The sequence below is a fragment of the Bufo bufo genome, chromosome 3, assembly GCF_905171765.1.
Source record: "Bufo bufo chromosome 3, aBufBuf1.1, whole genome shotgun sequence".
Classification (NCBI taxonomy): domain Eukaryota; kingdom Metazoa; phylum Chordata; class Amphibia; order Anura; family Bufonidae; genus Bufo; species Bufo bufo.
In genome coordinates, this window is record NC_053391.1 from 350,243,203 (window position 1) to 350,270,877 (window position 27,675).

At 45.3% G+C, this 27,675-nt stretch overlaps 1 protein-coding gene across 1 annotated transcript; it reads right to left on the reverse strand.

Annotated features, from left to right (window-relative positions):
- Nucleotides 1-517: 517 nt before the first annotated feature.
- On the reverse strand, nt 518-27,675 carry LOC120993409 (MYC binding protein). Its single transcript, XM_040421916.1, has 5 exons — nt 27,565-27,675; nt 14,137-14,209; nt 9,081-9,129; nt 2,362-2,491; nt 518-681 (listed from the first exon to the last, which is right to left on the reverse strand). The coding sequence occupies exons 1-5, from the start codon at nt 27,577-27,579 to the stop codon at nt 637-639; spliced, it is 312 nt and encodes a 103-aa protein (XP_040277850.1). The 5' UTR covers nt 27,580-27,675; the 3' UTR covers nt 518-636.

Sequence of the window (27,675 nt, forward strand, 5' to 3'; positions counted from 1 at the left end):
AAATGGAAGAACAAGTGAATAGGTCTACGATCCGCATGCGGCTGCCCCATGGTCGGTGCCCGTGCATTTGCAGTCCGTATCACGGACCTGGCCAGCACACGGTCGTGTGCAAGAGGCCTTAGAGTGCATCGGTATAGGAAAGACCAAGAAATAGATTGGATTGATGATGGGAGTATGCACAGCATCATGTCTGCACAGTTTTTTTTTGTTTTTTTTTAAACGTAAAGAATGTTTTCAGTCACCGATATCAAGCAGAGACTCACAGTATGTCTGTACTTAGCAGTTGTGACTTTCTACATGTTCTGCAATGTGATCCTGACCAACTGGTTGCTGCATTATAAACAGTAATAATCAGATCCCGTGTTCATTAAGGACACATTTATTTGGCAAACTCTACTGCTTAAAGTAAGAGTCACCATTAATTGTGAAGTACCCTTAAAATACAATGTTGTCATGTATAAATTATTATTTTTAACGCTTTGAACCAGTTTGTATCATACAGGAAGGAACAAAATGGTTGCAGAAGACAAGTGGTTTATTTAGGACTATAAACAACTGAACATTTGTGCCCAAAATATAATAAGAAATCCTAGGGTCATTCATTATTTACATATCCAGTGCTAGAAATCAGGGCTGTTACTCCGGGCGTTTTTCATCTGTGTGAGGTTCAAGCTGACTAAGCTGCAAGAAGAAAAAGAAAAAAAGTTACTATAGAAATATACGTGAGCGCAGGACACAAATCTAAATGCAGCCGTACATGGAACACTTATTCCACATGGAGGCAAAGAATGGTGCCCTCTCTAATTGTTTATGGGATAGTCTTCCCAGACTCCTCTGCAAGCAGTGCTCCTCTCCAGTGTGTAACCAAGGATCAAGCTTGGATTTCATCTCCACCAGAGCTTGTTCCTAACAATTGACCTGTATAAATGTATTAGCAGAAGATTGTTTGTCAGGTTGTCTGGGGCACAGGAATGTGCTGCCAACACACAAGAAAACCGTATGGGGGCAATTGATCGTAGCAGAAATCGTTCATCCCCATACAGCAGTGATCATTGCTACATGTAAATGGGGCTCACAAGCAGACATGATGAGGAGCAACATGTTCCTGATCACTATACCTGCTCTATTGGCCTGTGTAAATGGGTCCTCGAGTCAGTGGGCAAGATTTATCAAAATGGGCTTTTTAAGCAAATCTGTGGGTGCCCTGTGCCCATACTGCTGTCCGCAATGCTCTGGCACCGAGTGTGTGCAAGCCATTTGCAGGCCCATTCACTGGAATGGGTCCACAATCCGCAAGATTCAGTCTGCACCGCAATAAAAATAGAACATTTTTTTTGTGGTGCAGAGGCCGCAATACGGGCAGGGGCCACACACTATCGTATGCATGAGCCCTTGGTGAAAGTTCACATCTCCATTTCATTTTCCTTTTTTGTGATCCATCAGAAAACAGGATCCTGTAAAAACATCTTGTTGCATCAGTTGGCATCAGAGCCATTTACTTCTGAGATCCGCTTTTTTAGACTGAAAAAATAATATATACTACATGCAGGACTTTTTTTTTCTGTCTAAAAAAAATGGATCTCACACGGTAATGGCTTAAATGGATGCCAACTGATGCAACAGGATCTGTTTTTTTACAGGTTCTTGTTTTTTTGTTCTTCTGACTGATTAGAAGAACAGAAAATGAAACGGTGATGTGAACTCCCCCTTAGCTGTCCACAGCAACCAATCAGATTCCACCTTTTATTTTTCAGCGTTCCCTTGGAAAGTAAAAGGTGAAATCTTATTGGCTGCTATTGGGACCCAAGCCAGTTTTCCTTTACACCGGTTTTGTAAATTTTCCACGAGAATTGTCTTCACACATGGACTGCACAGCCAACTCGGATACTTGGGTCCTTACATCATGCTGCTGCTTAAAGGGGTTGGCCACTTTCTGGTGACTGTTCACCAATGTGTATGTAAAATGACTATATGTCACTTACTAATATAGTCTCTGTTGATATTCTGTCCCATTTTTTTATATTACATTAGGTTTGCCAAGTCTTTAGTGCTGTCCATAAAATGGCTGCTGATGTAGAGTCATGTGACCAGGCAGATCACCTCCATGCGATGTCTCCTCCATTCAGTTGCACCACATGTGCCATCTGCACTTGCGCTGCTGGGAGTTTAGTGCAGGTGCAGTGTTTGAATAGAGAAGACATTGCGTGGAGTTGATTTGCCTGGTCACACTTATTTCTGGCCCAGGAACCTTCTCCTGTCCCCTATCCACGTTACCCGTGAGGAGCTCTGAGCTCACAAATGCTCAGCCATATTAGACAAGGAATGATAAGGGGAGGAAAACAGAGCAGGAGAGGAGCTAACCTTTGCTTTCAGTTCTTTGTTCTCTTCTAGAACAGCTTCATACTTTTGTTTCAGTTCTGCGATTTCCAAGCGTAAAGCCTCTACATCTGGTGTTTCAGGGCCGGCAGCTCCCATGTGCTGTTTTAGAAAGCTGGATACACCATTAAGGATACGAACATCACGATACAGAGTTGATACTGGCATAAAAGTATCGATTGGGTATCGAAAGGGATTGACCGATATCGATTTTTTTAGGGCCGATACCAATAATTTGTGAACTTTCAGGCCGATAGCCGATAATTTATACCGATTTTCTGGGAATTTTCATTAAAAATAAATAAAAATTCCTACAAAAATCTGCTGAAAATTAATATGTTTATTGTTAACGTGTATTTTATTTTTTTTGTAAATCTTTCTTTTTCATTTATACTTAATATTTTTATTTTATTTTTTTTACTAACTTTTAGCCCCCTTAGGGACTAGAACCCTTGTCCTATTCACCCTGATAGATCTCTATCAGGGTGAATATGATCTCACACTGTCCCTGCTGCTCTGTGCTCTTTGCACACAGCAGCATGGAGCTTACCATGGCAGCCAGGGCTTCAATAGCGTTCTGGCTGCCATGGTAACTGATCGGAGCCCCAGGATTACACTGTTGGGGTTCCGATCGGAGGAGGGGACCCCGTGGCCACTGCCACCAATGATTAAAACTGGGGGGGTGGGGGGGCGCACTGCGCCACCAATGTTTTTAATACTGGGGTGGGGGGCGCACTGCGCCACCAATGTTTTTAATATGGGGGAGGGGGTGGGGGGCGCACTGTGCCACCAATGAACATAAATCTCTCATTTATTCATATACAGGAGGCGGGAGCTGGCTGCAGAATCACATAGCCGGCTCCTGACCTCTATGAGCGGTAGCTGCGATCCGCGGCACCTAAGGGGTTAATTACCGCAGATCGCAGCTACCGCTCATAGAGGTCGGGAGCCGGCTATGTGATTCTGCAGCCAGCTCCCGCCTCCTGTATATGAATTAATGAAAGACTTATCTTCATTGGTGGAGCGGTGGCCACAGCCCCCCCCCTTCTTTTGTCCTCTCTCCTCTAATTGGCGGCAGCAGCATCACAGGGGGAGGGAGACACTGCTTCCTTCTCCCCTGTGCTGCTGAGGGAACACGGAGAGCACAGAGCAGCGCGATCTGTGTTCCCCACACGTTATCGGAATATCGGCAAAATAGATACCGAAAACAGTCAAAATCCTGAATATCGGCCGATAATATCGGTAAAACCGATAATCGGTCGATCTCTAATATATATATATATATATATATACACACACACACACACACACACACACACACACACACACTCACCTAAAGAATTACTAATACGGTGTTGGACCCCCTTTTGCCTTCAGAACTGCCTTAATTCTACGTGGCATCGATTCAACAAGGTTCTGATAGCATTCTTTAGAAATGTTGGCCCATATTGATAGGATAGCATCTTGCAGTTGATGGAGATTTGAGGGATGCACATCCAGGGCACGAAGCTCCCGTTCCACCACATCCCAAATGCTCTTCTATCAGCTTGAATCAGTCGGCCCATTCTCCTCTGACCTCTAGCATCCACAAGGCATTTTTGCCCACAGGACTGCCGCATACTGGATGTTTTTCCCTTTTCACACCATTCTTTGTAAACCCTAGAAATGGTTGTGCGTGAAAATCCCAGTAACTGAGCAGATTGTGAAATACTCAGACCGGCCCGTCTGGCACCAACAACCATGCCACGCTCAAAATTGCTTAAATCACCTTTCTTTCCCATTCTGACATTCAGTTTGGAGTTCAGGAGATTGTCTTGACCAGGACCACCCCCCTAAATGCATTGAAGCAACTGCCATGTGATTGGTTGACTAGATAATTGCATTAATGAGAAATAGAACAGGTGTTCCTAATAATTCTTTAGGCGAGTGTAAATATATATACTGCTCAAAAAAATAAAGGGAACACAAAAATAACACATCCTAGATCTGAGTTAATTAAATATTCTTCTGAAATACTTTGTTCTTTACATAGTTGAATGTGCTGACAACAAAATCACACAAAAATTTAAAAATGGAAATCAAATTTTTCAACCCATGGAGGTCTGGATTTGGAGTCACACTCAAAATTAAAGTGGAAAAACACACTACAGGCTGATCTAACTTTGATGTAATGTCCTTAAAACAAGTCAAAATGAGGCTCAATAGTGTGTGCGGCCTCCACATGCCTGTCTGACCTCCCTACAACGCCTGTGCATGCTCCTGATGAGGTGGCGGACAGTCTCCTGAGGGATCTCCTCCCAGACCTGGACTAAAGCATCTGCCAACTCCTGGACAGTCTGTGGTGCAACGTGACGTTGGTGGATAGAGCGAGACATGATGTCCCAGATGTGCTCAATTGGATTCAAGTCTGGGGAACGGGCGGGCCAGTCCATAGCATCAATGCCTTCGTCTTGCAGGAACTGCTGACACACTCCAGCCACATGAGGTCTAGCATTGTCTTGCATTAGGAAGAACCCAGGGCCAACCGCACCAGCATATGGTCTCACAAGGGGTCTGAGGATCTCATCTCGGTACCTAATGGCAGTCAGGCTACCTCTGGCAAGCACATGTAGGGCTGTGCAGCCCTCCAAAGAAATGCCACCCCACACCATTACTGACCCAATGCCAAACCGGTCATGCTGGAGGATGTTGCAGGCAGCAGAACGTTCTCCACGGCGTCTCCAGACTCTGTCACGTCTGTCACATGTGCTCAGTGTGAACCTGCTTTCATCTGTGAAGAGCACAGGGCGCCAGTGGCGAATTTGCCAATCTTGGTGTTCTCTGGCAAATGCCAAACGTCCTGCACGGTGTTGGGCTGTAAGCACAACCCCCACCTATGGACGTCGGGCCCTCATATTACCCTCATGGAGTCTGTTTCTGACAGTTTGAGCAGACACATGCACATTTGTGGCCTGCTGGAGGTCATTTTGCAGGGCTCTGGCAGTGCTCCTTCTGTCCCTCCTTGCACAAAGGCAGAGGTAGCGATCCTGCTGCTGGGTTGTTGCCCTCCTACGGCCTCCTCCACATCTCCTGATGTACTGGCCTGTCTCCTGGTAGCGCCACCATGCTCTGGACACTACGCTGACAGACACAGCAAACCTTCTTGCCACAGCTCGCATTGATGTGCCATCCTGGATAAGCTGCACTACCTGAGCCACTTGTGTGGGTTGTAGACTCCGTCTCATGCTACCACTAGAGTAAAAGCACCGCCAGCATTCAAAAGTGACCAAAACATCAGCCAGGAAGCATAGGAACTGAGAAGTGATCTGTGGTCACCACCTGCAGAACCACTCCTTTATTGGGGGTGTCTTGCTAATTGCCTATAATTTCCACCTGTTGTCTAACTCATTTGCACAACAGCATGTGAAATTGATTGTCACTCAGTGTTGCTTCCTAAGTGGACAGTTTGATTTCACAGAAGTGTGATTGACTTGGAGTTACATTGTGTTGTTTAAGTGTTCCCTTTATTTTTTTGAGATTATATATATATATATATATATATACACAGACACACACAAATAAAGAAAGTCCGCAGCACTCCTTGAAGTAAAAAATGTGCAGTTTATTCACACGTCAGAAAATTGACAACGTTTCAGTTCTCTCACAGAACCTTTCTCAAGTCAAGTGAACATAAAGTGCATACGTGCATGTTTAAATACATTTTCACATTGTGTCCAATTAATTCATTAATTAATACAACTGCCGTGCACTCCCCTCATAGGATAAGCTATATTCCACATAATTGGCTCCACATGTTCCCATAGGTGCCAGTAGATCTATGTATATATACTAATACATTCAATAGTGACCATTTATTATCGTGATAAGTGTATACAAGTGCATATAATAAAGTGCAAGGTGCGTTAAATCAGCTTAACCAAACTTTTCTGATACCTTGCTGAGGGTTTTTCCACGGAGATATATCAGGAGAGGACGTCTAAGCTTATGTGGAAGCACGCTATTCTTCCGTGTCTCCTCCTCCTCAATGCGCATGTGTCAGTCCTTCCCCCTTTGTGACGCAGTACATATCTATCATGCGTCCATAATAGGCGGAGACCCAGCGTAGTGACGCGCGATCATCCGGGTCAGCACCCAACGCGCATGTCATTCATGTGCCAGCGTACTACGCCAGACGTCCGCGCCATATCACCAGTCTACTCAACCATAACCCCTTCAGCAGGCACAGATAAAAATCTGAATAACTATTCAGACAATACATGTATATAAACATATCACAATTTAACGTGGATACATCCCTGTAGCTTTCATTGGCTCCACCTCATACAGACAACGGAACATACATCAGACTACAGATCTCATGTTCAGATATCAGCTGACCATTCCTCCTGTCACCCTGAATTCGACATTTAACCCTATCCGGCTGGATACTCTGAAACCCAAAGGGTTAAATGTCGAATTCAGGGTGACAGGAGGAATGGTCAGCTGACATCTGTTCATGAGATCTGTAGTCTGATGTATGTTCCGTTGTCTGTATGAGGTGGACCCAATGAAAGCTACAGGGATGTATCCACGTTAAATTGTGATATGTTTATATACATGTATTGTCTGAATAGTTATTCAGATTTTTATCTGTGCCTGCTGAAGGGGTTATGTAACGGAGACTATAGGGAGGAATAGAGATGGAATATATTGTCCTGATGAGTGCCCGAATGTAAAATGGTTGAGTAGACTGGTGATGTGGCGCGGACGTCTGGCGTAGTACGCTGGCGCATGAATGACATGCACGTTGGGTGCTGACCCGGATGATCGCGCGTCACTACGCTGGGTCTCCGCCTATTATGGACGCATGATAGATATGTACTGCGTCACAAAGGGGGAAGGACTGACACATGCGCATTGAGGAGGAGGAGACACGGAAGAATAGCGTGCTTCCACATAAGCTTAGACGTCCTCTCCTGATATATCTCCGTGGAAAAACCCTCAGCAAGGTATCAGAAAAGTTTGGTTAAGCTGATTTAACGCACCTTGCACTTTATTATATGCACTTGTATACACTTATCACGATAATAAATGGTCACTATTGAATGTATTAGTATATATACATAGATCTACTGGCACCTATGGGAACATGTGGAGCCAATTATGTGGAATGTAGCTTAGCCTGTGAGGGGAGTGCACGGCAGTTGTATTAATTAATGAATTAATTGGACACAATGTGAAAATGTATTTAAACATGCACGTATGCACTTTATGTTCACTTGACTTGAGAAAGGTTCTGTGAAAGAACTGAAACGTTGTCAATTTTCTGACGTGTGAATAAACTGCACATTTTTTACTTCAAGGAGTGCTGCGGACTTTCTTTATTTGTTTATCCGTCCTGTATCGAGGGACCACCGCGGGCACCGTATAATTGTGAAAAAGGAGTGCTGCCTGACCTTTTCTCTAATAGAGAGATAGAGATATAGATAGAGAGATAGATAGAGATATATATATATATATATATATATATATATATATATATATATATATATCTCTATCTATTGGTGGAAGTGCCTCTATTCAGTAATGTACCAAACATTCATATATACCATGTGTATACTAGATTCTAGGGGTGGGCTGCAGGTTTTTCATTAAATAAACTACTGACGTGCTATGTTGGCCAATAAGCAATTAGAACACTCTTTTATAAAAAAAAAATTGGTAGTGGCATTTGATCCTTTGATGTTTTTTTTCCAATTTGCAGCATGTCCTGGGTGTGGCGTTTTCCCATAAGCTTCTCATTAAGAAAAGAAAACAAAAAAAAGAAAAAAAAAAAAAGCCACACTATAATAAAATGTTGCAAGCCACAAATGACCCCTCCTAAATACTAGTACTGTGGCAGCACTAAGGGCACAGGCTCACAATCGTATTTTCCAACCACATCAAATTCACATTTTTTGCGGATTGGATGCAGACCCATTTATTTCAACCGTGCGCTGTCCGCATCCATATGTTTGTTCTGCGGCCCCACAAAAAGAGATAGAACATGTCCTATTCTTGGCCGTTTTGTGGACAAGAATAGGACAGTTCTACAGGAGGTGGAAAAAAATGGCAGCATTCTTACAGCTGGTATTCATGGTTTGTGGATCACAACATATGCGCTCGTGTGCATGGGGCCTAAAGGGGTTTAAAAATAAATGCATACCATACCCCTGGCCCCACACCCATCTCCAGAATAGGTACCCCTAACCCGCAGTCACTGTGAATGGAGATTTACCAGTTCATACAAGGCCCCTTCTCTATTAATTTCTTCGGGAGTTCCAATCACTGTGTTAGTAATTGTCAGTAGGGAAAAAATGAATAATCCGACTGGCTTTAAAGGGGTTTTCCAAAGTTTAAATATTGATGATCTATCTTCAGGATAGGTCATCAATATCCAATTGGTGTGGAAGGGGGGGGGGGGTAGGGGTGTCCACCATTCAGCTGGTGGAAGTGGCCGTGGCACTCAGGGGAGCACTGCAGCCTCTTCCTCGGCCGGAGATGTTGCAGCTGAGTCCAATTCAAGTGACTGGTATTGAGCTGAATTACTAACCACCGAGGCTGTACAATGAAGGACGCTGTGCTTAGTACACCCTCACCGGGCTGATAGGGGATAGGTCATCAATATTGGTAATGGAAACGTTTTACCCATTTGGATGACAAAATGTTATGCATAGAAAGGATACTCCAATGCATTATTCGGCTTTTCTGGCTCTTCATACAGTTCAACCAATACTGCAACAGAGAATGAACATTTATTTGCATTTTATAGTATTTTTGGACCCATGCATAAAAATTGTCCAAACAAAATAGGTTAGTTTTGTGCACAGCAAAACTGCAAGCTTCAAAAGTGATCCGACTTCTAAAACTGGTTCACATCTGCATTGTCATTTCTAGTTTTCTGCTTCGTCATCGGATCAGAGCGGGATCCATCACATGATTGACCCCCGCCGTCTAGTAATAGGGTCTGTCAGGGTCAATCATGGTACTCGTCATTATACTGCATTATGTTTTCCATCAACAGCAGAACTTCTGACGCAGATGTCGACCAAGTGCTTGAATAGACAAAGAATTGAAATGGAATCCGTCACCAGCGACCTCCTTATCCAACGTGTATAGGCATGTAGCTGTGGTTCACGCTGTTTTTGTATGTTTATATGAGGCATCAGTCACAGATTAGGCCTTTGGTGCAGTGAGGGTGTCGCCACTGTGCTTGTTGGACCTTTCTGTGGCCAGTCCCACCCTTGCTGGTTTGACCGACAGGACTAGGCAGTGGCAAAGAGCTGAGAGAGGGGCTGGCCACAAAAAGGAGTGGAGCTTGGGTGCAACAAGCGCAATGGTGACGCCCTCATTGCACCAAAAGTCTAATTTGTATATTAAGAAAAAGCATAACTTGGGAATTAAGCCTCGGATCAACAAAAGAAGAACATGTTCAATCAGGGAGACCACAGCTGGATAGAGAAGTCACTGGTGACAGATTCCCTCCAAGGACTCAAAATGACTAAAGTCATGCTGGAACATACAAGACATACACTACAGCCTCACTGGATGCTACAAGTAACAGTTTTGCAGGTTCCATTACCTTTTACTGATTCTCCTAAGGGTGCTGACACACGTTCAGGCTTTTTGATGCAGTTTTTGAAGCAAAAATCAGGTGTGGATCATAGTAGGAGAGAAAGTGTTAAAGGACAGGTACAACTTCTCCACTTTTTTAAATCCACTACTGGTTTTGGCTTCAAAAACTGTATCAAAAAACCTGAACGTGTGTGAGCACCCTAAGGGTCCTGCCACACGGCGCACATGTTTTCAAAATCTCATGGAGATGGCGCAGAAATTTTCTGCTTGGATATTGGCCTGCGATGGGGACTTTAAAATCGGCAGCATATCAATTGTGTGGATTTTTAGTGCAGATTTCAATGCAAGGGGTTAGATCGGAGGCGAATCGTGTCAAAACCCATGACAAAATCCGCAAGTGAAAACCGCTTGGACAATCAGCATAAACTACACTGCCGTGTGTATATACCCAAGTGTGTCTCATAAAGCACACTTACAAGTTCAATCTTACAAAAATATCTGAATAGCACTGAAGGGTAGAAACATTTCACAGGGACCTGCGAATGTTAGTATGTAAGTGAGAGCATGACTTGCCTATCTTCTCAAAAGTCCCAGGAAACTAGACAGTCCCTTCCATAAATATTTTTCCAGGAAAAAAAAAATTAAGAAATACATGGCATCCACTATAAAAGGGTTTTCCGACAGGGACCCTGTCGATCAGCTGATTGAGAAGGCAGCGGTGCTCCTGCGAGTGCAGCAGTCTTCTCGCAGCTTACCAGGCACAGCACCGTACATAGTATAGTGGCCATGCTTGGTATTGCGCTCAGCCCCATTCACTTCTATGGGGCCGAGCTACTCCTAGGCCATGTGTCCAATGAACGTGTCGTTACTGGCCTAGGAAAAGCTGGAGAAGGCCACGGCGTCCACAGGCCATCCTTCTCAAACAGCTGTCAGCATGTATCCTAATACTTTCAATAATATAAAAAGGGAAACTTCTAAAGCAGGGATCAGCAACCTTTGGCACTCCAGCTGTTGTGAAACTACAATTCCCAGCATGCTCCATTCATTTCTATGTGAGTTCTTAGAAGAGTAGAAGTATGCATGCTGGGAGTTGTAGTTTCACAAAAGCTGGAGTGCCGAAGGTTGCCTACCCCTGTTCTAAAGACTAGAGTTTCATACACCAGTCATCATAACAAGTGGGCTGGATAAGGGCTTATTCACACGACCGTGCTCTGTCCATAAACATGGTCCATATGTTGGCCGCATCTTCTGGACCAGCCATTGCTCCTCTGACCCGAACTGACTGCATCATAGTAATTTATGATAGTCAGTTGCCGTTTGATGGCAGATCTATTGTACTATACTGAGCACAGTACAATAGACCCATGATCAGACAGGAACTGACTATCATAAATTACTATGACGCAGTGAGTTCGGATCAGAGGATCCACAGTCGGTCCCGTAGATGCAGACAAGGCGCAAGCATCAGATCAGAACTGTGGGGTTGTAGGAGGTCACACCAGCTCCTGCTATACCCCATCCACAATTTTCTTTAAAGTGTACCCGAGTTAAAAAAAAAAAAAAAAAAAAAAAAAAATTGCATAATGGTTGTACTTCTTCTACAATCATAACTGTGAAGGAATTTGTTGGGCTTGCCTAATGTCTCTTTCAGCTGCACAGCTAGATGCATTTCACTAAGAAGCATCTCTATTCTGTGAAGGCCAGCACTGTACTGCTGAGACATATTTCCCTTACTTCTCACTATATTTGTTTTTAACTCTGGAGCTCACAGAGCAGATATCAAGGGTGAAAACACACTTACAGACACACAGGAGGTTCCTATAATATCCAAAAGCTGTGCAGAAGCAGTTCTTTTATCAGGCTCAGGATCTATGCTAACTGACACCCTCATTTCCTGTGAGCAGTCGTCCGAGTCTCTGTTACTAGGGACCGATCTTGCCTGACAACTGGTAGTGGACTGCAAATTAGGTGGAATTGAGACCCTTGTGCCAATGACTTTACAGCTTTTTTTCAGGTGGATGAATGCATATTTTTAAATGATGCGATTAAGGAATTTGTTAGTTACACGATTGTCTAATAAATGAAATGGTGTGAAAGTACAGCAAATCCTTAAAGGCTATGAACACCCTGGGGGAAAAAAATCATAGAATTTTACTTATTTAGTCTTCATTAAAAATGTTCAATACCTTTTCGTTTATCAGACGATTATTGCTGTCTGTTTTACAATGAACTTGTCAGGGAGATGCTCTAATGACTTGATCTGTAGACCTTATCTCTGAACTCCTGACAGCTGATAAATAGCTAATGCCCATTTTGTGGACTGCAAACTACAGGTCCGAAAAACACAGGCACCGCTGAACTCTGCATCACAGTGCAGACCTATTGACTTCAATGGGTCGGCCATCTGCAAGATGGGTCCATACTGCAATGCGTAGTTTACACGGCTGGTGCCCATGTTTTGCAGACCTGTGGATTGCAGCCCGCAACACGGGCAAGGCGACACCACGTTCCTGTGAATGCAGCCTCAAACTGATAAGAATATGGCATAAATTAGTTAACCTCTCAGGAAGAGTTCAGAGATGAGGGCTACACATCCAGCTGTCAGAGCAGCTTCCAGAGGGATTCACTGTAAAGCAGAAAGAAACAGTTGAATACTGTGGCTATTAGGTCTGAAGCCTATGAGACAGAGGGTTGCTAAGTGATGACATCATCATGACTACCTGTACCCAGTTCTCAGGTGGCACAATGACATCATAATGACCTCCTAGGACTGAGGCATCTCTACAAATGCCATCGGGTAACAGGACCCAGGTGAGTATTAGATTTATTACCTGGCCACTTGGGCACCAAATAGCGTACTATGGGGACATGTCTTATACTGGAGGCATCATGGCAACTTGTCTAATAACGGGGCACTGATGACTGCGGGCACAATAGGGGACATTATTAGTGATGGAGGTACTATGGGGAACATTATTAATGCTGGGAACATTTATAATACTGGGGGAACAATAGGAAGCATTATTATTACTGGTGGTGCTATAGGGCATTATTAATACTTGGAGCACCAATGTTACTGTCAGCATTATTACTGGGGTATTATAGGGGGCATAATTAAATACAAGGGCCCTATATGAACATTATTACAGGGGAACTATAGTCAATTAATATGAAGGCACTATATGGGCATAATTATTACTCAGGGTATTCTGGGAGCACTACAGGGGACATTATTACTACTATATTTTTTCTGCAGTACAGTGTTTGGGCGCACTGGGGAGCATAGAGGACGTGTTCGGGTGGCACCTGGATGACACTGTTAGGGCAACAGGACGGGGGGGCGGTTTGTGTTTAAGGATGATGGAAAAGTGAATCTAATACATCTATGTGACAAACTGGAAAGACAAGACCTGGTCGAAACAAGTTGTCAGGGCGGTGTGGTCCAAATGGAGATGAGCAAAAAGAACATCTGCATTAGAGGAGACATAACAGGATGATGGTATGACCAGGCAGCATGCTGAAGGTAGGGCTTGCTTGATGTTTGGCCCAATTCTCACCTCCTCAACCCCCTCTCCATATCTAAGTTAGATACAACTGGAGGAGGACAGAACATGGCAGGGCATGTTCTGGAGAGAGAGGTATTTTATTTGTGCTGCATTGTGGTACTGGGTTCTGCTGGGGCAGTTGTTTGTGCTGCACTATGGTACCGCTAGCCCAGCCTACTTGTATTTGTCCCGCAGTCAGTTTGGACCCACGTACAACATGGGGGCCACTTTTAGTTTTGTCTTTCATGCACAATTACAGATCTGTGTTGTATGGACCGGTAATATGGCACCCACAGAAATCTATGAAGCCATAGTGTACAGTACCCCAGAGTATGCCTTTTCCATACACAGGTATTTTCTCTAGGAGGTATTAAAGGTGCCTCTTCCCCCCCAGAGAAACATTGCTTCCAAAATATGGAACTGTATTCTAGGCCACTTTCATGCAGTCAGTATGTGGTTAATGTTTTAAATCAATATTTGTAGCTAAAGCCAGAAGTGGATCCAGAACAGAAGAGACACAATGTTTCCATTATACAAATACTGATGTAAAATCTATTTGTGTGAACAAGTCCTGGTACTGTCACCATCTCTACCATTGTAGAGCCAAATCTATGCTCCTCACCTTTAGTAAGCGTGTCCAGGACACCAGCCTTCTCCAGGTATCTTCTGAACTGTTCCCTTTTGGAATCTGCTGCCTAGGCACAAAAGGAAAGCAAAAGTCTAAATATTCTTTATTTTCACAAAAACATATTGGGGGGGGGGGGGGGGGATTGTCCAAAGGAAAACTGGCTTAATTGCCCATAGCAACCAATCAGATTCTACCTTTCAGTTTCCAAAGGAGCTCTGAAAAATTAAAAGTGGAACCTGATTGGTTGCTATGGGCAAATAAGGGTACTTTCACACTAGCATTGTTCGGATCCGGCAGGCAGTTCCGGCAACGGAACTGCCTGCCGGAATCGGTAAACCGTATGCAAACGGAAATCAGTTAGACTGATCCGGTGATATACCGGATCAGTCTCATCCGGAATAACAGATCCAGTATTTAATTTTTTTTCAAAGATCAAAAGCATTAATACATCTCTATGGAAATTCATGCCGGATTCGGCAAGTGCGGTAGTGTTCCAGGAATTTGGCCGGAAAAATAACGCTAGTGTGAAAGTACCCTAAGCCAGTTTTACTTTAGACTAGTTTTAATAAATATCCCCCATTGGCTCACATTGAGATCATTAACCCTTTCAGAATCGGGCCATTTTTCACCTTTCTGCCCAGGCCATTTTTAGCAAATCTGTGGTGATAACTTTAAAACGCTTTTACTTATCCAGGCCATTCTGAGATTGTTTTCTCGTCACATATTGTACTTCATTACACTGGTAAAATGGAGTAAAAAAAATTCATTTTTATTTATTAAAAAAAAATACCATATTTACCAAAAATGTGGAAAAATTTCCAAATTTCAATTTCTCTACTTTTATAATAGATATTAATACCTCCAAAAATAGTTATTACTTTACATTCCCCATATGTCTACTTTATGTTTGGATCATTTTGACGATGACATTTTATTTTTTGTGGACATTACAAGGCTTAGAAGCAAATCTTAAAATTTTTAAGAACATTTCCAAACCCTAATTTTTTCAGGACCAGTTCAGTTATGAAGTCACTTTGTGGGGCTTACATATTGGAAACCACCCATAAAATCACCCCATTTTAGAAACTACACCCGCAAGCTATTCAAAACTGGTTTTATAAATTTTGCTAACCATTTAGGTGTCCCACGAGAATTAAATGAAAATGAAGTTTTAAAATTTCACTTTTTTTTGCAGATTTTAATCAATTTTTTTCTGCAACACATCAAGGGTTAACAGCCAAACAAAACGCAAAATCTATTACCCTGAATCTGGAGTTTAGGGCTCTTTCACACTTGCGTTATTGTCTTCCGGCATAGAGTTCCGTCGTCGGGGCTCTATGCCGGAAGAATCCTGATCAGGATTATCCTAATGCATTCTGAATGGAGAGTAATCCGTTCAGGATGCATCAGGATGTCTTCAGTTCCGGTACGGAACGTTTTTTGGCCGGAGAAAATACCGCAGCATGCTGCGCTTTTTGCTCCGGCCAAAAATCCTGAAGACTTGCCGCAAGGCCGGATCCGGGATCAATGCCCATTGAAAGGCATTGATCCGGATCCGGCCTTAAGCTAAACGTCGTTTCGGCGCATTGCCGGACCCGACGTTTAGCTTTTTCTGAATAGCTTCCATGGCTACCGGGACGCTAAAGTCCTGACAGCCATGGTAAGTGTAGCGGGGAGCGGGGGAGCAGTATACTTACCGTCCGTGCGGCTCCCCGGGCGCTCCAGAGTGACGTCAGGGCGCCCCAAGCGCATGGATCACGTGATCACATGGATCACGTCATCCATGCGCATGGGGCGCTCTGACGTCATTCTGGAGCGCCCGGGGAGCCGCACGGACTGTAAGTATACCGCTCCCCCGCTCCCCGCTCCTACTATGGCAACCAGGACTTTAATAGCGTCCTGGGTGCCATAGTAACACTGAAAGCATTTGGAAGACGGTTCCGTCTTCAAATGCTTTCAGTACACTTGCGTTGTTACGGATCCGGCAGGCACCTCCGGCAACGGAAGTGCATGCCGGATCCCAACAACGCAAGTGTGAAAGAGGCCTTAGAGAAACACCCCATATGTGCTCAAAAACTGATGTATGGGCGCACAGCAGGCTTCAGAGTGGAAGGAGCACCATATGGCTTTTGGAGAGCAGATTTTGCTGGAATGGTAATTGGGAGCTATGTCGTATATGAAGACACCCTGAGGTGGCCCTACAGTGGAAACCCCCAAAACGTGACCCCATTCCAGAAACCACACCCCTCACAGAATATTTCAAAGTGTGTAGTGAGCACTTTGACCCCTCGGGCGTTTCACAGAATTAGGAAACGATTGGCTGTGAAAATAAAAAGAAAATTCCAGAAAAAGTTGCTTTACACCCACATTTTTCACTTTCACAAGCTGTCACATTTTGTTCCCCATTTCCCCCCGAATATGCCGCCACCCATATGTGCTCAAAAAATAATGTATGGGTGCATGGCAGGGCTCTAGAGTCAAACTGCTAAATATGGATTTTGCTGACAGGCCTGAATTGCCAGACATTTATTTTAGCTGCCATGTCACATTAAATATATTCCTGAGGTCCCGAGAAATAGAAAACCCCAACAAGTGACCCCATTTCGGAAAGAGCACCCCCGTACGAACATTTTAAGTGGTGGAAAGGGTACTTTTCAGCAAACAGGTGTCTCGCAGAAGGCAGATATACTAGAGAAAGGTATTCAAAGTACACATTTGTAAAAATGAAAAAATACTAGCAGACCGCAATTTTTCACTTTCACAAGGGGTTAAAGGAGAAAATGCACCCCAGTATATGTTCCCCATTTTGCAAACACCCCATATGTGCTTGTAGCCTTCTGTACAGACGCACAGCAGGGCTCTAGAGTCAAACAGCTAAATATGATTTTTGCTGACAGGCCTGAATAAACAGACATGGATTTTAGGTGCCATGTCGCATTAAATAAATTACTGAGGTCCCCAGAAATGAAAAACCCCAACAAGTGACCCCATTTCGGAAAGAGCACCTCCTTACGAACATTTTAAGGGGTGGAAATGGCACTTTTGACCTAACAGGTGTTTCACAGAAATAAATATGTATTGGTTGGTGAAAAGTGGATCTGTAAGCTATGCGGACTAAATCAGAGATATACCGTATTTTTCACTTTATTAGGCCTCATGCACACGACCGTTGTTTGGGTCCGCATCCGAGCCGCCGTTTTGGCGGCTCGGATGCGGATCCATTCACTTCAATGGGGCCGCAAAAGATGCGGACAGCACTCTGTGTGCTGTCCGCATCCATGGCTCCGTTCCGCGGCCCCGCTAAAAAAATATAACATGTCCTATTCTTGTCCGCGCTTTGCGGACAAGAATAGGCATTTATATTACCGGCGCCCATTCCGTTCCGCAAATTGCGGAAGGCAACACGGGCGGCTTCAGTTTTTGGGAAATTCGCGGTTTGAGGACCGCAAAAAACGGCACGGTCGTGTGCATGAGGCCTAAGACGCACTTTTTAGGGGGGAAAATTGCAGTGCATCTTGAGGGGCGAATGCTGCAGTTTACCATGATACACCGCCGACCGCATGCTGCACAGCGAGGTCGGCAGGTGTATCACTGAGGAGGGCGGAGGGGCTGGGGGCCGGCATCTAGTTTTGAATGGCAGCGGGGCCCGGCAGTGGGGGTGATTCACACTACACAGGGACACTTATTGGGGGGAACTGTGGATGACACATAGCATAGCATGACACACACCAGCCACAGATGCCCCCCCATAAGTGCCAGCCACAGATGCCCCCCCATAACAGTGCCAGCCACAGATGCCCCCCCATAACAGTGCCAACCACAGATGCCCCCCCATAACAGTGCCAGCCACAGATGCCCCCCCCCCCATAACAGTGCCAGCCACAGATGCCCCCCCCCCCATAACAGTGCCAGCCACAGATGCCCCCCCCCATAACAGTGCCAGCCACAGATGCCCCCCCCCCATAACAGTGCCAGCCACAGTTGCCCCCCCCATAACAGTGCCAGCCACAGTTGCCCCCCCCCCCCATAACAGTGCCAGCCACAGTTGCCCCCCCCCCCCATAACAGTGCCAGCCACAGACCACCATTAGTTCAAAACCCACCAAAAGCACACCTTTTGGTTAAAAACATTTTTTTTTCTTATTTTCCTCCTCAAAAACCTAGGTGCGTCTTATAGTAAATTGGTAAAACTACAGGGTACATCATGGATGAAATTAAATTAATACTGCATGGATTTGGTAGATTCTGAAACACTCCTGCATGCACAGGCCAGGTTTTACAGTGGTAAATGGTGTCTTTCCTTATCCCCCTTTTCTAAAACACCCTGCATCTTTTTGGGGTCCTTCCCTTCCTTGCTGTCTGGGGGACTTGACCTGGAAATTGTTGCCCTGATACAACACCGGCACCTTGACTTCCAGAAGTAGTGGGAACCTTCCCGGCCTGCTTTGAAAAATTAGGGCCTTGATAACCACCTCTTGGAACTGAAGGAAAGTTCCCGTGTGGCCTGCAGAATGAAATGGCACGTACGCATTGCACATTGTACAGAAGGCAATGTGTACGGCCAGCTTTTTGTACCACACTTTCGTTTTTCGTGTGGCACTGTTGGGCTTCATAAGTTGATCTGCAAGATCCACCCCTCCCATGTGCCTGTTGTAGTCCAGGATACAAACTTGTTTGGGTGTAGTGGTTGATGTACCACGTACAGGGGCAGGGGAGCTGGCGTTAGTGTGAATGTTGGTCAGTACAAGGATGTCCCTCTTGTCCTTGTGCTTAACCACCAGCATGTTCTCATGGAGGAGAGCCCTACCTTTACCCATTCTCAGTGGTTTCCCTACCAGGGATCTAGGCCTCTCTGATTTGTGCGCACTGTGCCACAAGCCACAGTCCCTCTTGCAGGGGTATGCTGGTATAATAGTTATCCACAGAGGTGGTAACCCTTATCCAGCAGAGGGTACAGTAAGTCCCACACGATCTTCCCTCTAACTCTTAGGATGGGGGGGGGGGGGGGCATTCTGGGGTTTTTATCTTGGAATCCTTCCCTTCATAAATGCGGAACTTGTGGGTGTACCTGGAGCTACTCTCTTTCAAAGTTTCTATCTTTATGCCATACCTTGCCTGTTTGCTAGGCAGGTACTGGCGGAATCTAATCCTCCCTTTGAACAGTAATAGGGACTCATCTACACAGACATTTTTATCGGGGTTGTACACCTCAGCAAACTTGGTGCTGAAGTGGTCAATGACAGGTGACATGTTGGGTCGTTTTGGGGTGGGCACTGTGCATTGTCGTTGTAGTGTAGAAATTTCCAAATTGAATCAAATCGATTCCAGGTCATGGTCTGACTGTAAGGCTCCATTCACACATCCGCAAGTGTTGTCCGCACCCGTTCCGCAATTGTGCGGAACGGGTGCGGGCCTATTCATTCTCTATGGGGCCAGAAGAGATGCGGAGAGCACACTATGTGCTCTCCGCATCCACATTTCCGGAGCGCGCCCCCAATCTTCCGGTCCACAGCTCCGCAAGAAAATAGAGCATGTCCTATTCTTGTCCGCAATTGCAGACAATAGGCATTTCTATGGGGATGCCGGCCGGGTGTATTGCGGATCCGCAATACACTACAGACGTGTGAATGGACCCTAAATTGGAGTCTGGTAGAAAATGTCCGAACTCCAATATTGTCTAATGGTTGTTTTTTTTTTTACAACGCCCATATGCAGCACGAGTCCCCAAAATGTCATCATTTCTGCTACACTTACTGGGGTCCAACCTAGGGGTCTAGCATATGGCAAAGTAGGGTTCTGGGAAATAAATTGCTGGGCATATAAGTTTGTTTGGGTCACCATCAAATTTATAAAATCTTCTGAGAAAAAGATTTTGAACAAATCAATTTGTGTGAAGCCCGTGCAGTCAATTTTTGGATTCCAAACAGGAATTTGGGGCTGATAATCGTCAGGGGGTGGGGGTCTATGTGGCCTCACTCTGGGGGACTGCCTCCTCTGCTACCCTGGGGTGCCTTCTAGAGCAGGGGTACTCAACTGGCGGACCGCGGTCCAAATACGGACCGCGGCCGCCAGTTGTTCGGACCCCGGCCATCCTTCAGAGCGCTCCTCCTCTCCTGCACACTGTACCGTGCAGGAGGAGGAGCTTCCCAATAATGGGAATTGGATGCGGAACAAAACTATTATATGTCTGTTCTGTGGCTTGGGTTGCCACCCGGCCAGTAGTTCACCAGCAAGGCTGGTATTTTAGTTCCCTTGCCGGTGCTAGAATTTTCCTGTAAGGACTGTTAGGGTACTTTCACACTTGCGGCAGGACGGATCCAACAGGCTGCTCACCCTGTCAGATCCGTCCTGCCGTTATTTCGCCGGACTGCCACTCCCCATTGACTATAGCGGGAGTGGAGCTACGGCGCAACATGGCAGTGCACGGCGTGAGGCCGCCAGATTAAAAAGTCGGACATGTAGAACTTTTTAGTCTGGCGGCCTCTCACCGTGCTGCGCCGTAGCTCTGCCCCCATCCCCATTATAGTCGATGGGCACAGAGCAGCGGCACGGCAAAGTAGTGGCAAGATGGATCTGACGGGGTGAGCAGCCTGTCGGATCCGTCCTGCTGCAAATGTGAAAGTACCCTTACTAATGAGCGCTTCCATCATGGAACGCCCATTAGTACAGCCTTTACCTCCACCGATACTTGTGCTAGTAAAAAAATTAATAAAATTACAGTACCTCCATTTGCTCACGCTGTGGAGAACACTCCCTGCTGACTAGAAGCTCAAGACAGGACCTACAAGACGTCATCACGTTAGAGCACCGGTCCTGAGCGTGCAGTCAGCAGCGAATGTTCACCGCAGCCAGGTGAATGCTAATTATTTTTTTTTTTTTTACAAAAGCAGAGAAGGGGGGCACTACTCTTACTGGGGGCACTAATGGGGACATTATTCTTACTGGGGCACTAATGTGGCCATTACTAATTCTGGGACTTACCCGGGGCGCTCCACTATAACGTCAGAGCGCCCCACGCGCATGGATCACATGATCGCATGGCATCTTTACTGTTGGCGTTCAGCTCGGACCTTCATCTGACTGCAGACCCCGGTATGTGGACCTTTAATAAAACTAGTTGAGTACCCCTGTTCTAGAGGGTCCCTCATCAGCGGATGATGATGATGTAGAGGAAAGTGGCATCCTCCGTATCGGAGGCAAGCATGGCGTATGCCTCTTCTGCTGAGTATACTCGTTGGGACGGACGGGCCATTTTTATTTTATTGGGGTGTGATGTGTGAAATGTGTAAACCTTTATTTAGTGTGGGGTGTGTATGTGGTGTTTTCACACGTGAAGGGGCTTGTAATAAATTTGAAATTACATTTAGAAGAAAAGTTGTAAAAAAAAAAAGCTTGCAGTGCAAACTGGGCAGACACAATCCGTATTGGACATTACTGATTGGTGCTCAGTGGTTGCAAAATGCACGTACGCAGATGGTGCGTTCGTGCAAAAACCTAAACTCACACTAACTGAAATTTATATATCTATCTACGAAGGTAACTACCACTAACTGCAGGTCTTTTTTCACACCCAAAATTTTGGGGGGAAAAAAAACGAAAAAAAAAATATTTTTTATGTGCAGATGCTACTGAGCACTGATAGGTGCTCTGCAGCACGTACGCACACAGATCGTGTGTGCGTGCAAAAACTGTAGTATAAAAATGCACTACAGGGCTCTGCAAAATGCATGCACGCAGATGGTGTGTTCCTGCATAGAAACATAGAATGTGTCGGCAGATAAGAACCATTTGGCCCATCTAGTCTGTCCAATATACTGAATACTATGGATAGCCCCCGGCCCTATCTTATATGAAGGATGGCCTTATGCCTATCCCATGCATGCTTAAACCCCTTCACTGTATTTGCAGCTACCACTTCTGCAGGAAGGCTATTCCATGCATCCACTACTCTCTCAGTAAAGTAATACTTCCTGATATTACTTTTAAACCTTTGCCCCTCTAATTTAAAACTGTGTCCTCTTGTGGTAGTTTTTCTTCTTTTAAATATTCTCTCCTCTTTTACCTTGTTGATTCCCTTTATGTATTTAAAAGTTTCTATCATATCCCCTCTGTCTCGTCTTTCTTCCAAGCTATACATGTTAAGGTCCTTTAACCTTTCCTGGTAAGTTTTATCCTGCAATCCATGTACTAGTTTAGTAGCTCTTCTCTGAACTCTCTCTAGAGTATCTATATCCTTCTGGAGATATGGCCTCCAGTACTGCGCACAATACTCCAAGTGAGGTCTCACCAGTGTTCTGTACAGCGGCATAAGCACTTCACTCTTTCTACTGCTTATACCTCTCCCTATACATCCAAGCATTCTGCTGGCATTTTGTGCTGCTCTATTACATTGTCTTCCCACCTTTAAGTCTTCTGCAAAAACCTAAACTCACACTAAGGTCTCCTGCACACGAACGTGTGCGCCCCGTGGCCGTGCTGCGGCGCGAATTGCGGAACGGATTGCAGAATGGAAGTACAGGACGATACCCCACAGAAGCACTCCGTAGTGCTTCCGTAGAGTTCCGTACCATTCCGCATATCCGAATTTGCGGACCCATTGAAGTGAATGGGTCCGCATCCGTGATGCGGAATGCACACGGAATGGTGCCCCTGTATTGCAGATCCACAAATGCGGTCCGCAATACGGCAACAGGACACCAACAGTCATGTGCAGGAGTCCTAACTGAAATATATATCTCTAACTACCACTAACTGCATCTCTTTTTTCACACCAAAAAAATAAAAAATGTAAATAAAACAAACAAAAAAAAACAAGCAAAAAAATATGCAGATGCTATGGAGCACACTACTGATTTGTGCTCTGCAACTCGCACACAGATCGAGCGTGCCTGCAAAAATTGTAGTACAAAAATTCACTACAGTGAGCACTGGCTAGAAAATGTTACATATATATATATAAAACTCTATATATATTTATACTAAAGTATACTACTATACTACTTTTTTCTTCTTTTAAAAGAAGAAATGTGCCAAAAAATCAGCACAAATAATCCGCAGGTGCTGATCAGGCAGGTACGCACTGAACAGTACTTGGCGGTCACAGCTCGCACGCAGAAAAAGTGGTGCTGGAAAAATTGTAAAAGAATAAAAAGACCAAAAAAAGCACACAGACCAAATGGCGTCCATAAAAAAATAAAAAAATAAAAATAAAAAAGGATGGGGATGGGGGGACAGGGACGGAGAGTGGTTTATGGTTTAAAAAATAATCTGTGCAGCTATTACAGATGTTATTCATTCTTTCTTTTCAGCAGCCACAAGTCCCAGCAAGCAGCACAGAACCTCTGCTTGCAGTCACCAGCTAGAAAGGTTCTGCCTCTTCCTGTGTGGCTATAGCGCTGCCATTGGCTGGAGCGTTGTTCCAGCCAATTGCAGTGCTGGCAGGGGACCCAAAACACTGGTGTGCACTGCCTCACCTCGGAGGTGACCGATGCCGATTTGTTCAGCACCTGCCACCTCCTCCCGACCCTCCCCGTTGCCTCTGACAGCTTTCTGCGCTGCGATGTGCCGGTCTCATTGATCGGCCAATCGCAGCTTGCAGCTGAAGGGGGGCGATGCAACACCATGCTGCCCTTACCCGGCATGGCTGCCTGCCAGTAACAGCAGGCATGGTGCCGCGAGGCCCCCCCGATCCTTCCCCAGAGCCCTGCAGACCCGGCGCTGGGTGTTAAGGGGTTAATGGCCATAACCATGCAGCCATGAACGAACAAGCAATTGGCAATCAATTTTCATAGAAAACAGCTGCAGCTTGCAAGGGAGTGTGGTTTTCAGTGGCTTCACATTTGGAGCACATTCCAGCTACCATGTCAGGTCCTACACCAGCCTCCCTGCACACCTGGCTTTATTGGGGTATGTGCAAACGAAGCAGCTGAGGTGTCTTTTTATTAACCAGGTGAAACACATTTAACCCTTATTAGAACCTCAGCTGCTACATGTGAACATATCCTTACCCCGACCTTTTAACCTCCACATGGCTGGAGCAGTAAGGGTACTTTCACACTAGCGTTATTCTTTTCCAGCGCTGAGTTCCGTCCTAGGGGCTCTATACCAGAAAAGAACTGATCAGACATATCCCCATGCATTCTGAATGGAGAGTAATCCGATCAGAATGTCTTCAGTTCAGTCTTTTTGCCTTTTCAGGACAGAGATAATACCGCAGCATGCTATGGTTTTATCTCCGTCCAAAATTCATGAACACTTGCCGGAATGCCGGATCCGGCATTTTTTCCCATTGAAAAGCATTAATTCCGGCAAAACAGATCCGCCATTGTGGTCTGCGCATGCTCAGACCGCAAAAAATGTGAAAAAAATAAATGCCGAATCCGTTTTTCCGGATGACACCGGAGAGACGGATCCGGCATTTCAATGCATTTGTCATACGGATCAGGATCCTGATAAATGCCATAATTTTGCATATGTACTGACGGATCCGGCAGGCAGTTCTGGCGACGGAACTGCCTGCCGGAATCCTCTGCCGCAAGTGTGAAAGTACCCTTAGGGTCCATTCACACGTCCGTTGTTTCTTTCCTGATCTGTTCCGTTTTTTGCGGAACAGATCTGGACCAGATCTGTACCCATTCATTTTCAATGGGTCCTGAAAAAAAAATCGGACAGCTCAATGTGTGAATGGGCGTGTGAATGGACACTTAGACTAGTTTCACACTAGCATTCGGGGGAATCTCTCTGGATCTAGCATTACTGGAAACCAGGGGAGTAGCTTAAGGCTAGGGCTACATGACGATAGTTGTCGTGCGACAATTTTTATAATGGTCGTCAATGGTGTTGCACTGCGACCTGACAGTCGCAAAAAATCCATCCAGGATGGATTTTTGTGCGAATCTGGTGTGGCACCGTGACACCATTAACTACCATTACAAAATATGTTGCGCGACATTTGCAGTGTAGTTGTACCCTATATGCCACGTGACACATTTCGCCGTGTAGCCCTAGCCTAAGGCCGAATGCACACGGCCGTGTTCCGCGGCCGAGAGCGGTCCGTGGTATGCCGGGCTGGATTCCTGTTCAGAGCAGGAGCGCATGGCGTCATTGGTTGCTATGACGCTGTGCGCTTCATGCCGCCGCTGCACTACAGTAATACACTCGTATAGTGTGCATTCGGCCTAAGGCTCATGGGCCCTTGTGCAAGAGTTCAGCTTGGGGCCCCCCCTTCCTTTACCCTAAGTTCACACCTGAGCGTTTTACAGCGCGTTCCTACGCGCTGTAAAACGCACAAGGAGAAACCAATGCTTCCCTATGGGAATGGTTCTCACCTGGGCGTTTTACAGCGCGTACGATCGCGCTGTAAAACGCCAGACGCTTAAACAAGTACTTGAGCTTCTTTGGGGCGTTTTGTCGCGCGTTCCGGTACATAGACTTTCGGGAACGCGCGACAATGGGCGTTCGCTTGTCTCTGTATGCACGCTTGTAAACGCCCGTACAATCGCGCATACAGAGCGCTCCTTTCAGAACGCTCAGGTGTGAACCCAGGGTTAGTGTTTTGTGGTCAGGGAAGTACATAGCTTTTGTGCAGCTCGACACAAAAATTTAAACAGCCCCCCCCATTCCAAATTCTTGACCTAACCCCTTCCCTCCAGCCAGAGGTGTAAATTGACCAGTAGGAATGAGCGAGTATTATATGAATGCACTTTCTATAATACTGGTGTCTTAGGCTATTTTCACACTTGCGGCAGTGTGATCCGCCGATCTGGATGTGACTGAAAGCATTTGTGAGATCTGTCTCACAAATGCATTGCAAGAACGGATCCATCTCTCCGCTTGTCATGCGAAGACCGGAAGGACGGATCCGGCATTCCGCTATTTTTGAATGCCGGATAGGGCACTAATACATTCCTATGGGGAAAAATGACGGACCCGGCATTCAGGCAAGTCTTCAGTTTTTTTTGCCAAAGATAAAACCGTAGCATGCTGCGGTTTTATCTTTTGCCTGATCAGTCAAAATGACTGAACTGAAGACATCCTGAACGGATTACTTCCCATTCAGAATACATGGGGATATGCCTGATCAGTTCTTTTGCGGTATAGAGCCCTTGTGACGGAACTCTATGCTGGAAAAGAAAAACGCTAGTGTGAAAGTACCCTTATACAGCACAAGGGTCTTTGGACCCCCTCAGGCTCCTGGGCCTGGTAGTGACTACTACCTCTGCACCCCCTATAGCTACACTCCTGCTGGAAACTACATGAATGCCGTCCGGCCCCATTAAATATGATGAGTAGAGATGAGCAAATTTAATATTTTGAAATTCGTTCACACTTTGTTTGGTGGTAAAATGTGAATTGCGTTATGGATTCCGTTACCACGGACCATAACGCAATTCTATGACGGAATTCATAAAGGAATGTCTTTAGAGCCATTCCGTTATTCATTCCATCATAAGGGAAGTCTATGGGCTGCATAACGGATCCGTCCTGTTTCCGTTACGCAGGTGAGTCCTCTGCTGATCCCAAGTCCTCTGCTGATCCCAAGTCCTCTGCTGATCCCAAGTCCTCTGCTGATCCCAAGTCCTCTCCTGCATAATGGAAACGGGACAGATCCGTTATGCAGGCCATAGACTTCTATTATGACGGAATGAATAACGGAAGGCCTCTAAAAGCATTCCGTTATGCATTCCGTCATAGAATTGCATTGTGGTCCGTGGTAACGGAATCTATAACGCAATTTAATTCACCTTTAACCAGTAAACTAAGCGTGAACGAATTTCATAACCTGAAATTCGCTCATCTCTAATGATGAGAATCAGCTAGTCTAAAACCGCTGCACGCGGCCGGATCTCTCGAATGCTAGTGTGAAGCTAGCCTTAGTTGCCCATAGCAACCAATCAGAATCCACCTTTCATTTTTCAGAGCTCCTTTGGAAAATGAAAGGTGGAATCTAATTGGTTTCTACAGGCAAATAAGCCAGTTTTGATAAATCTCCCCCATAAATTGGTAGCATGTATGTGTATTTGCACAATGCCTGTAATGCGTCTCCATGCCTTCCTATTACTACCTCGGCACAACCATATCCACCATGGAATGAATGGTGCTTTAATAATAATAATATAATATCCATCACTTTTCTGTAAAAATGACCAAAACAAAAGGCAGCTTGACCTGATGTCCAACGGTCTCTGGAGCAAATATGCCACACAAACTACTATTTTCATGAATTAACCCACTGCAAGCTTGTAAAACCCTGGAGATTGGGACATATACAGTGCACACCTGGTGCTGCAGTCTGAGCCTATGCAATGCACTGAACTAATATCTCTAACGCCTCGGTAGAACAGCAGAAGTCGTGCATATTCCCATTTCTGTATAGAGTAGTAACGGATATGACAGGGCCGCGTTCACACCAGCCACATCTTACCTTGTAGTTCGCCATTGCGTTCTGTCGTTTGCTTATGGTTTGGTGAGCAACAATCACCTCAGTAACAACCAGGAAGATTTGTACGCATGCGCAGTAAGTAGCTGCTTGATA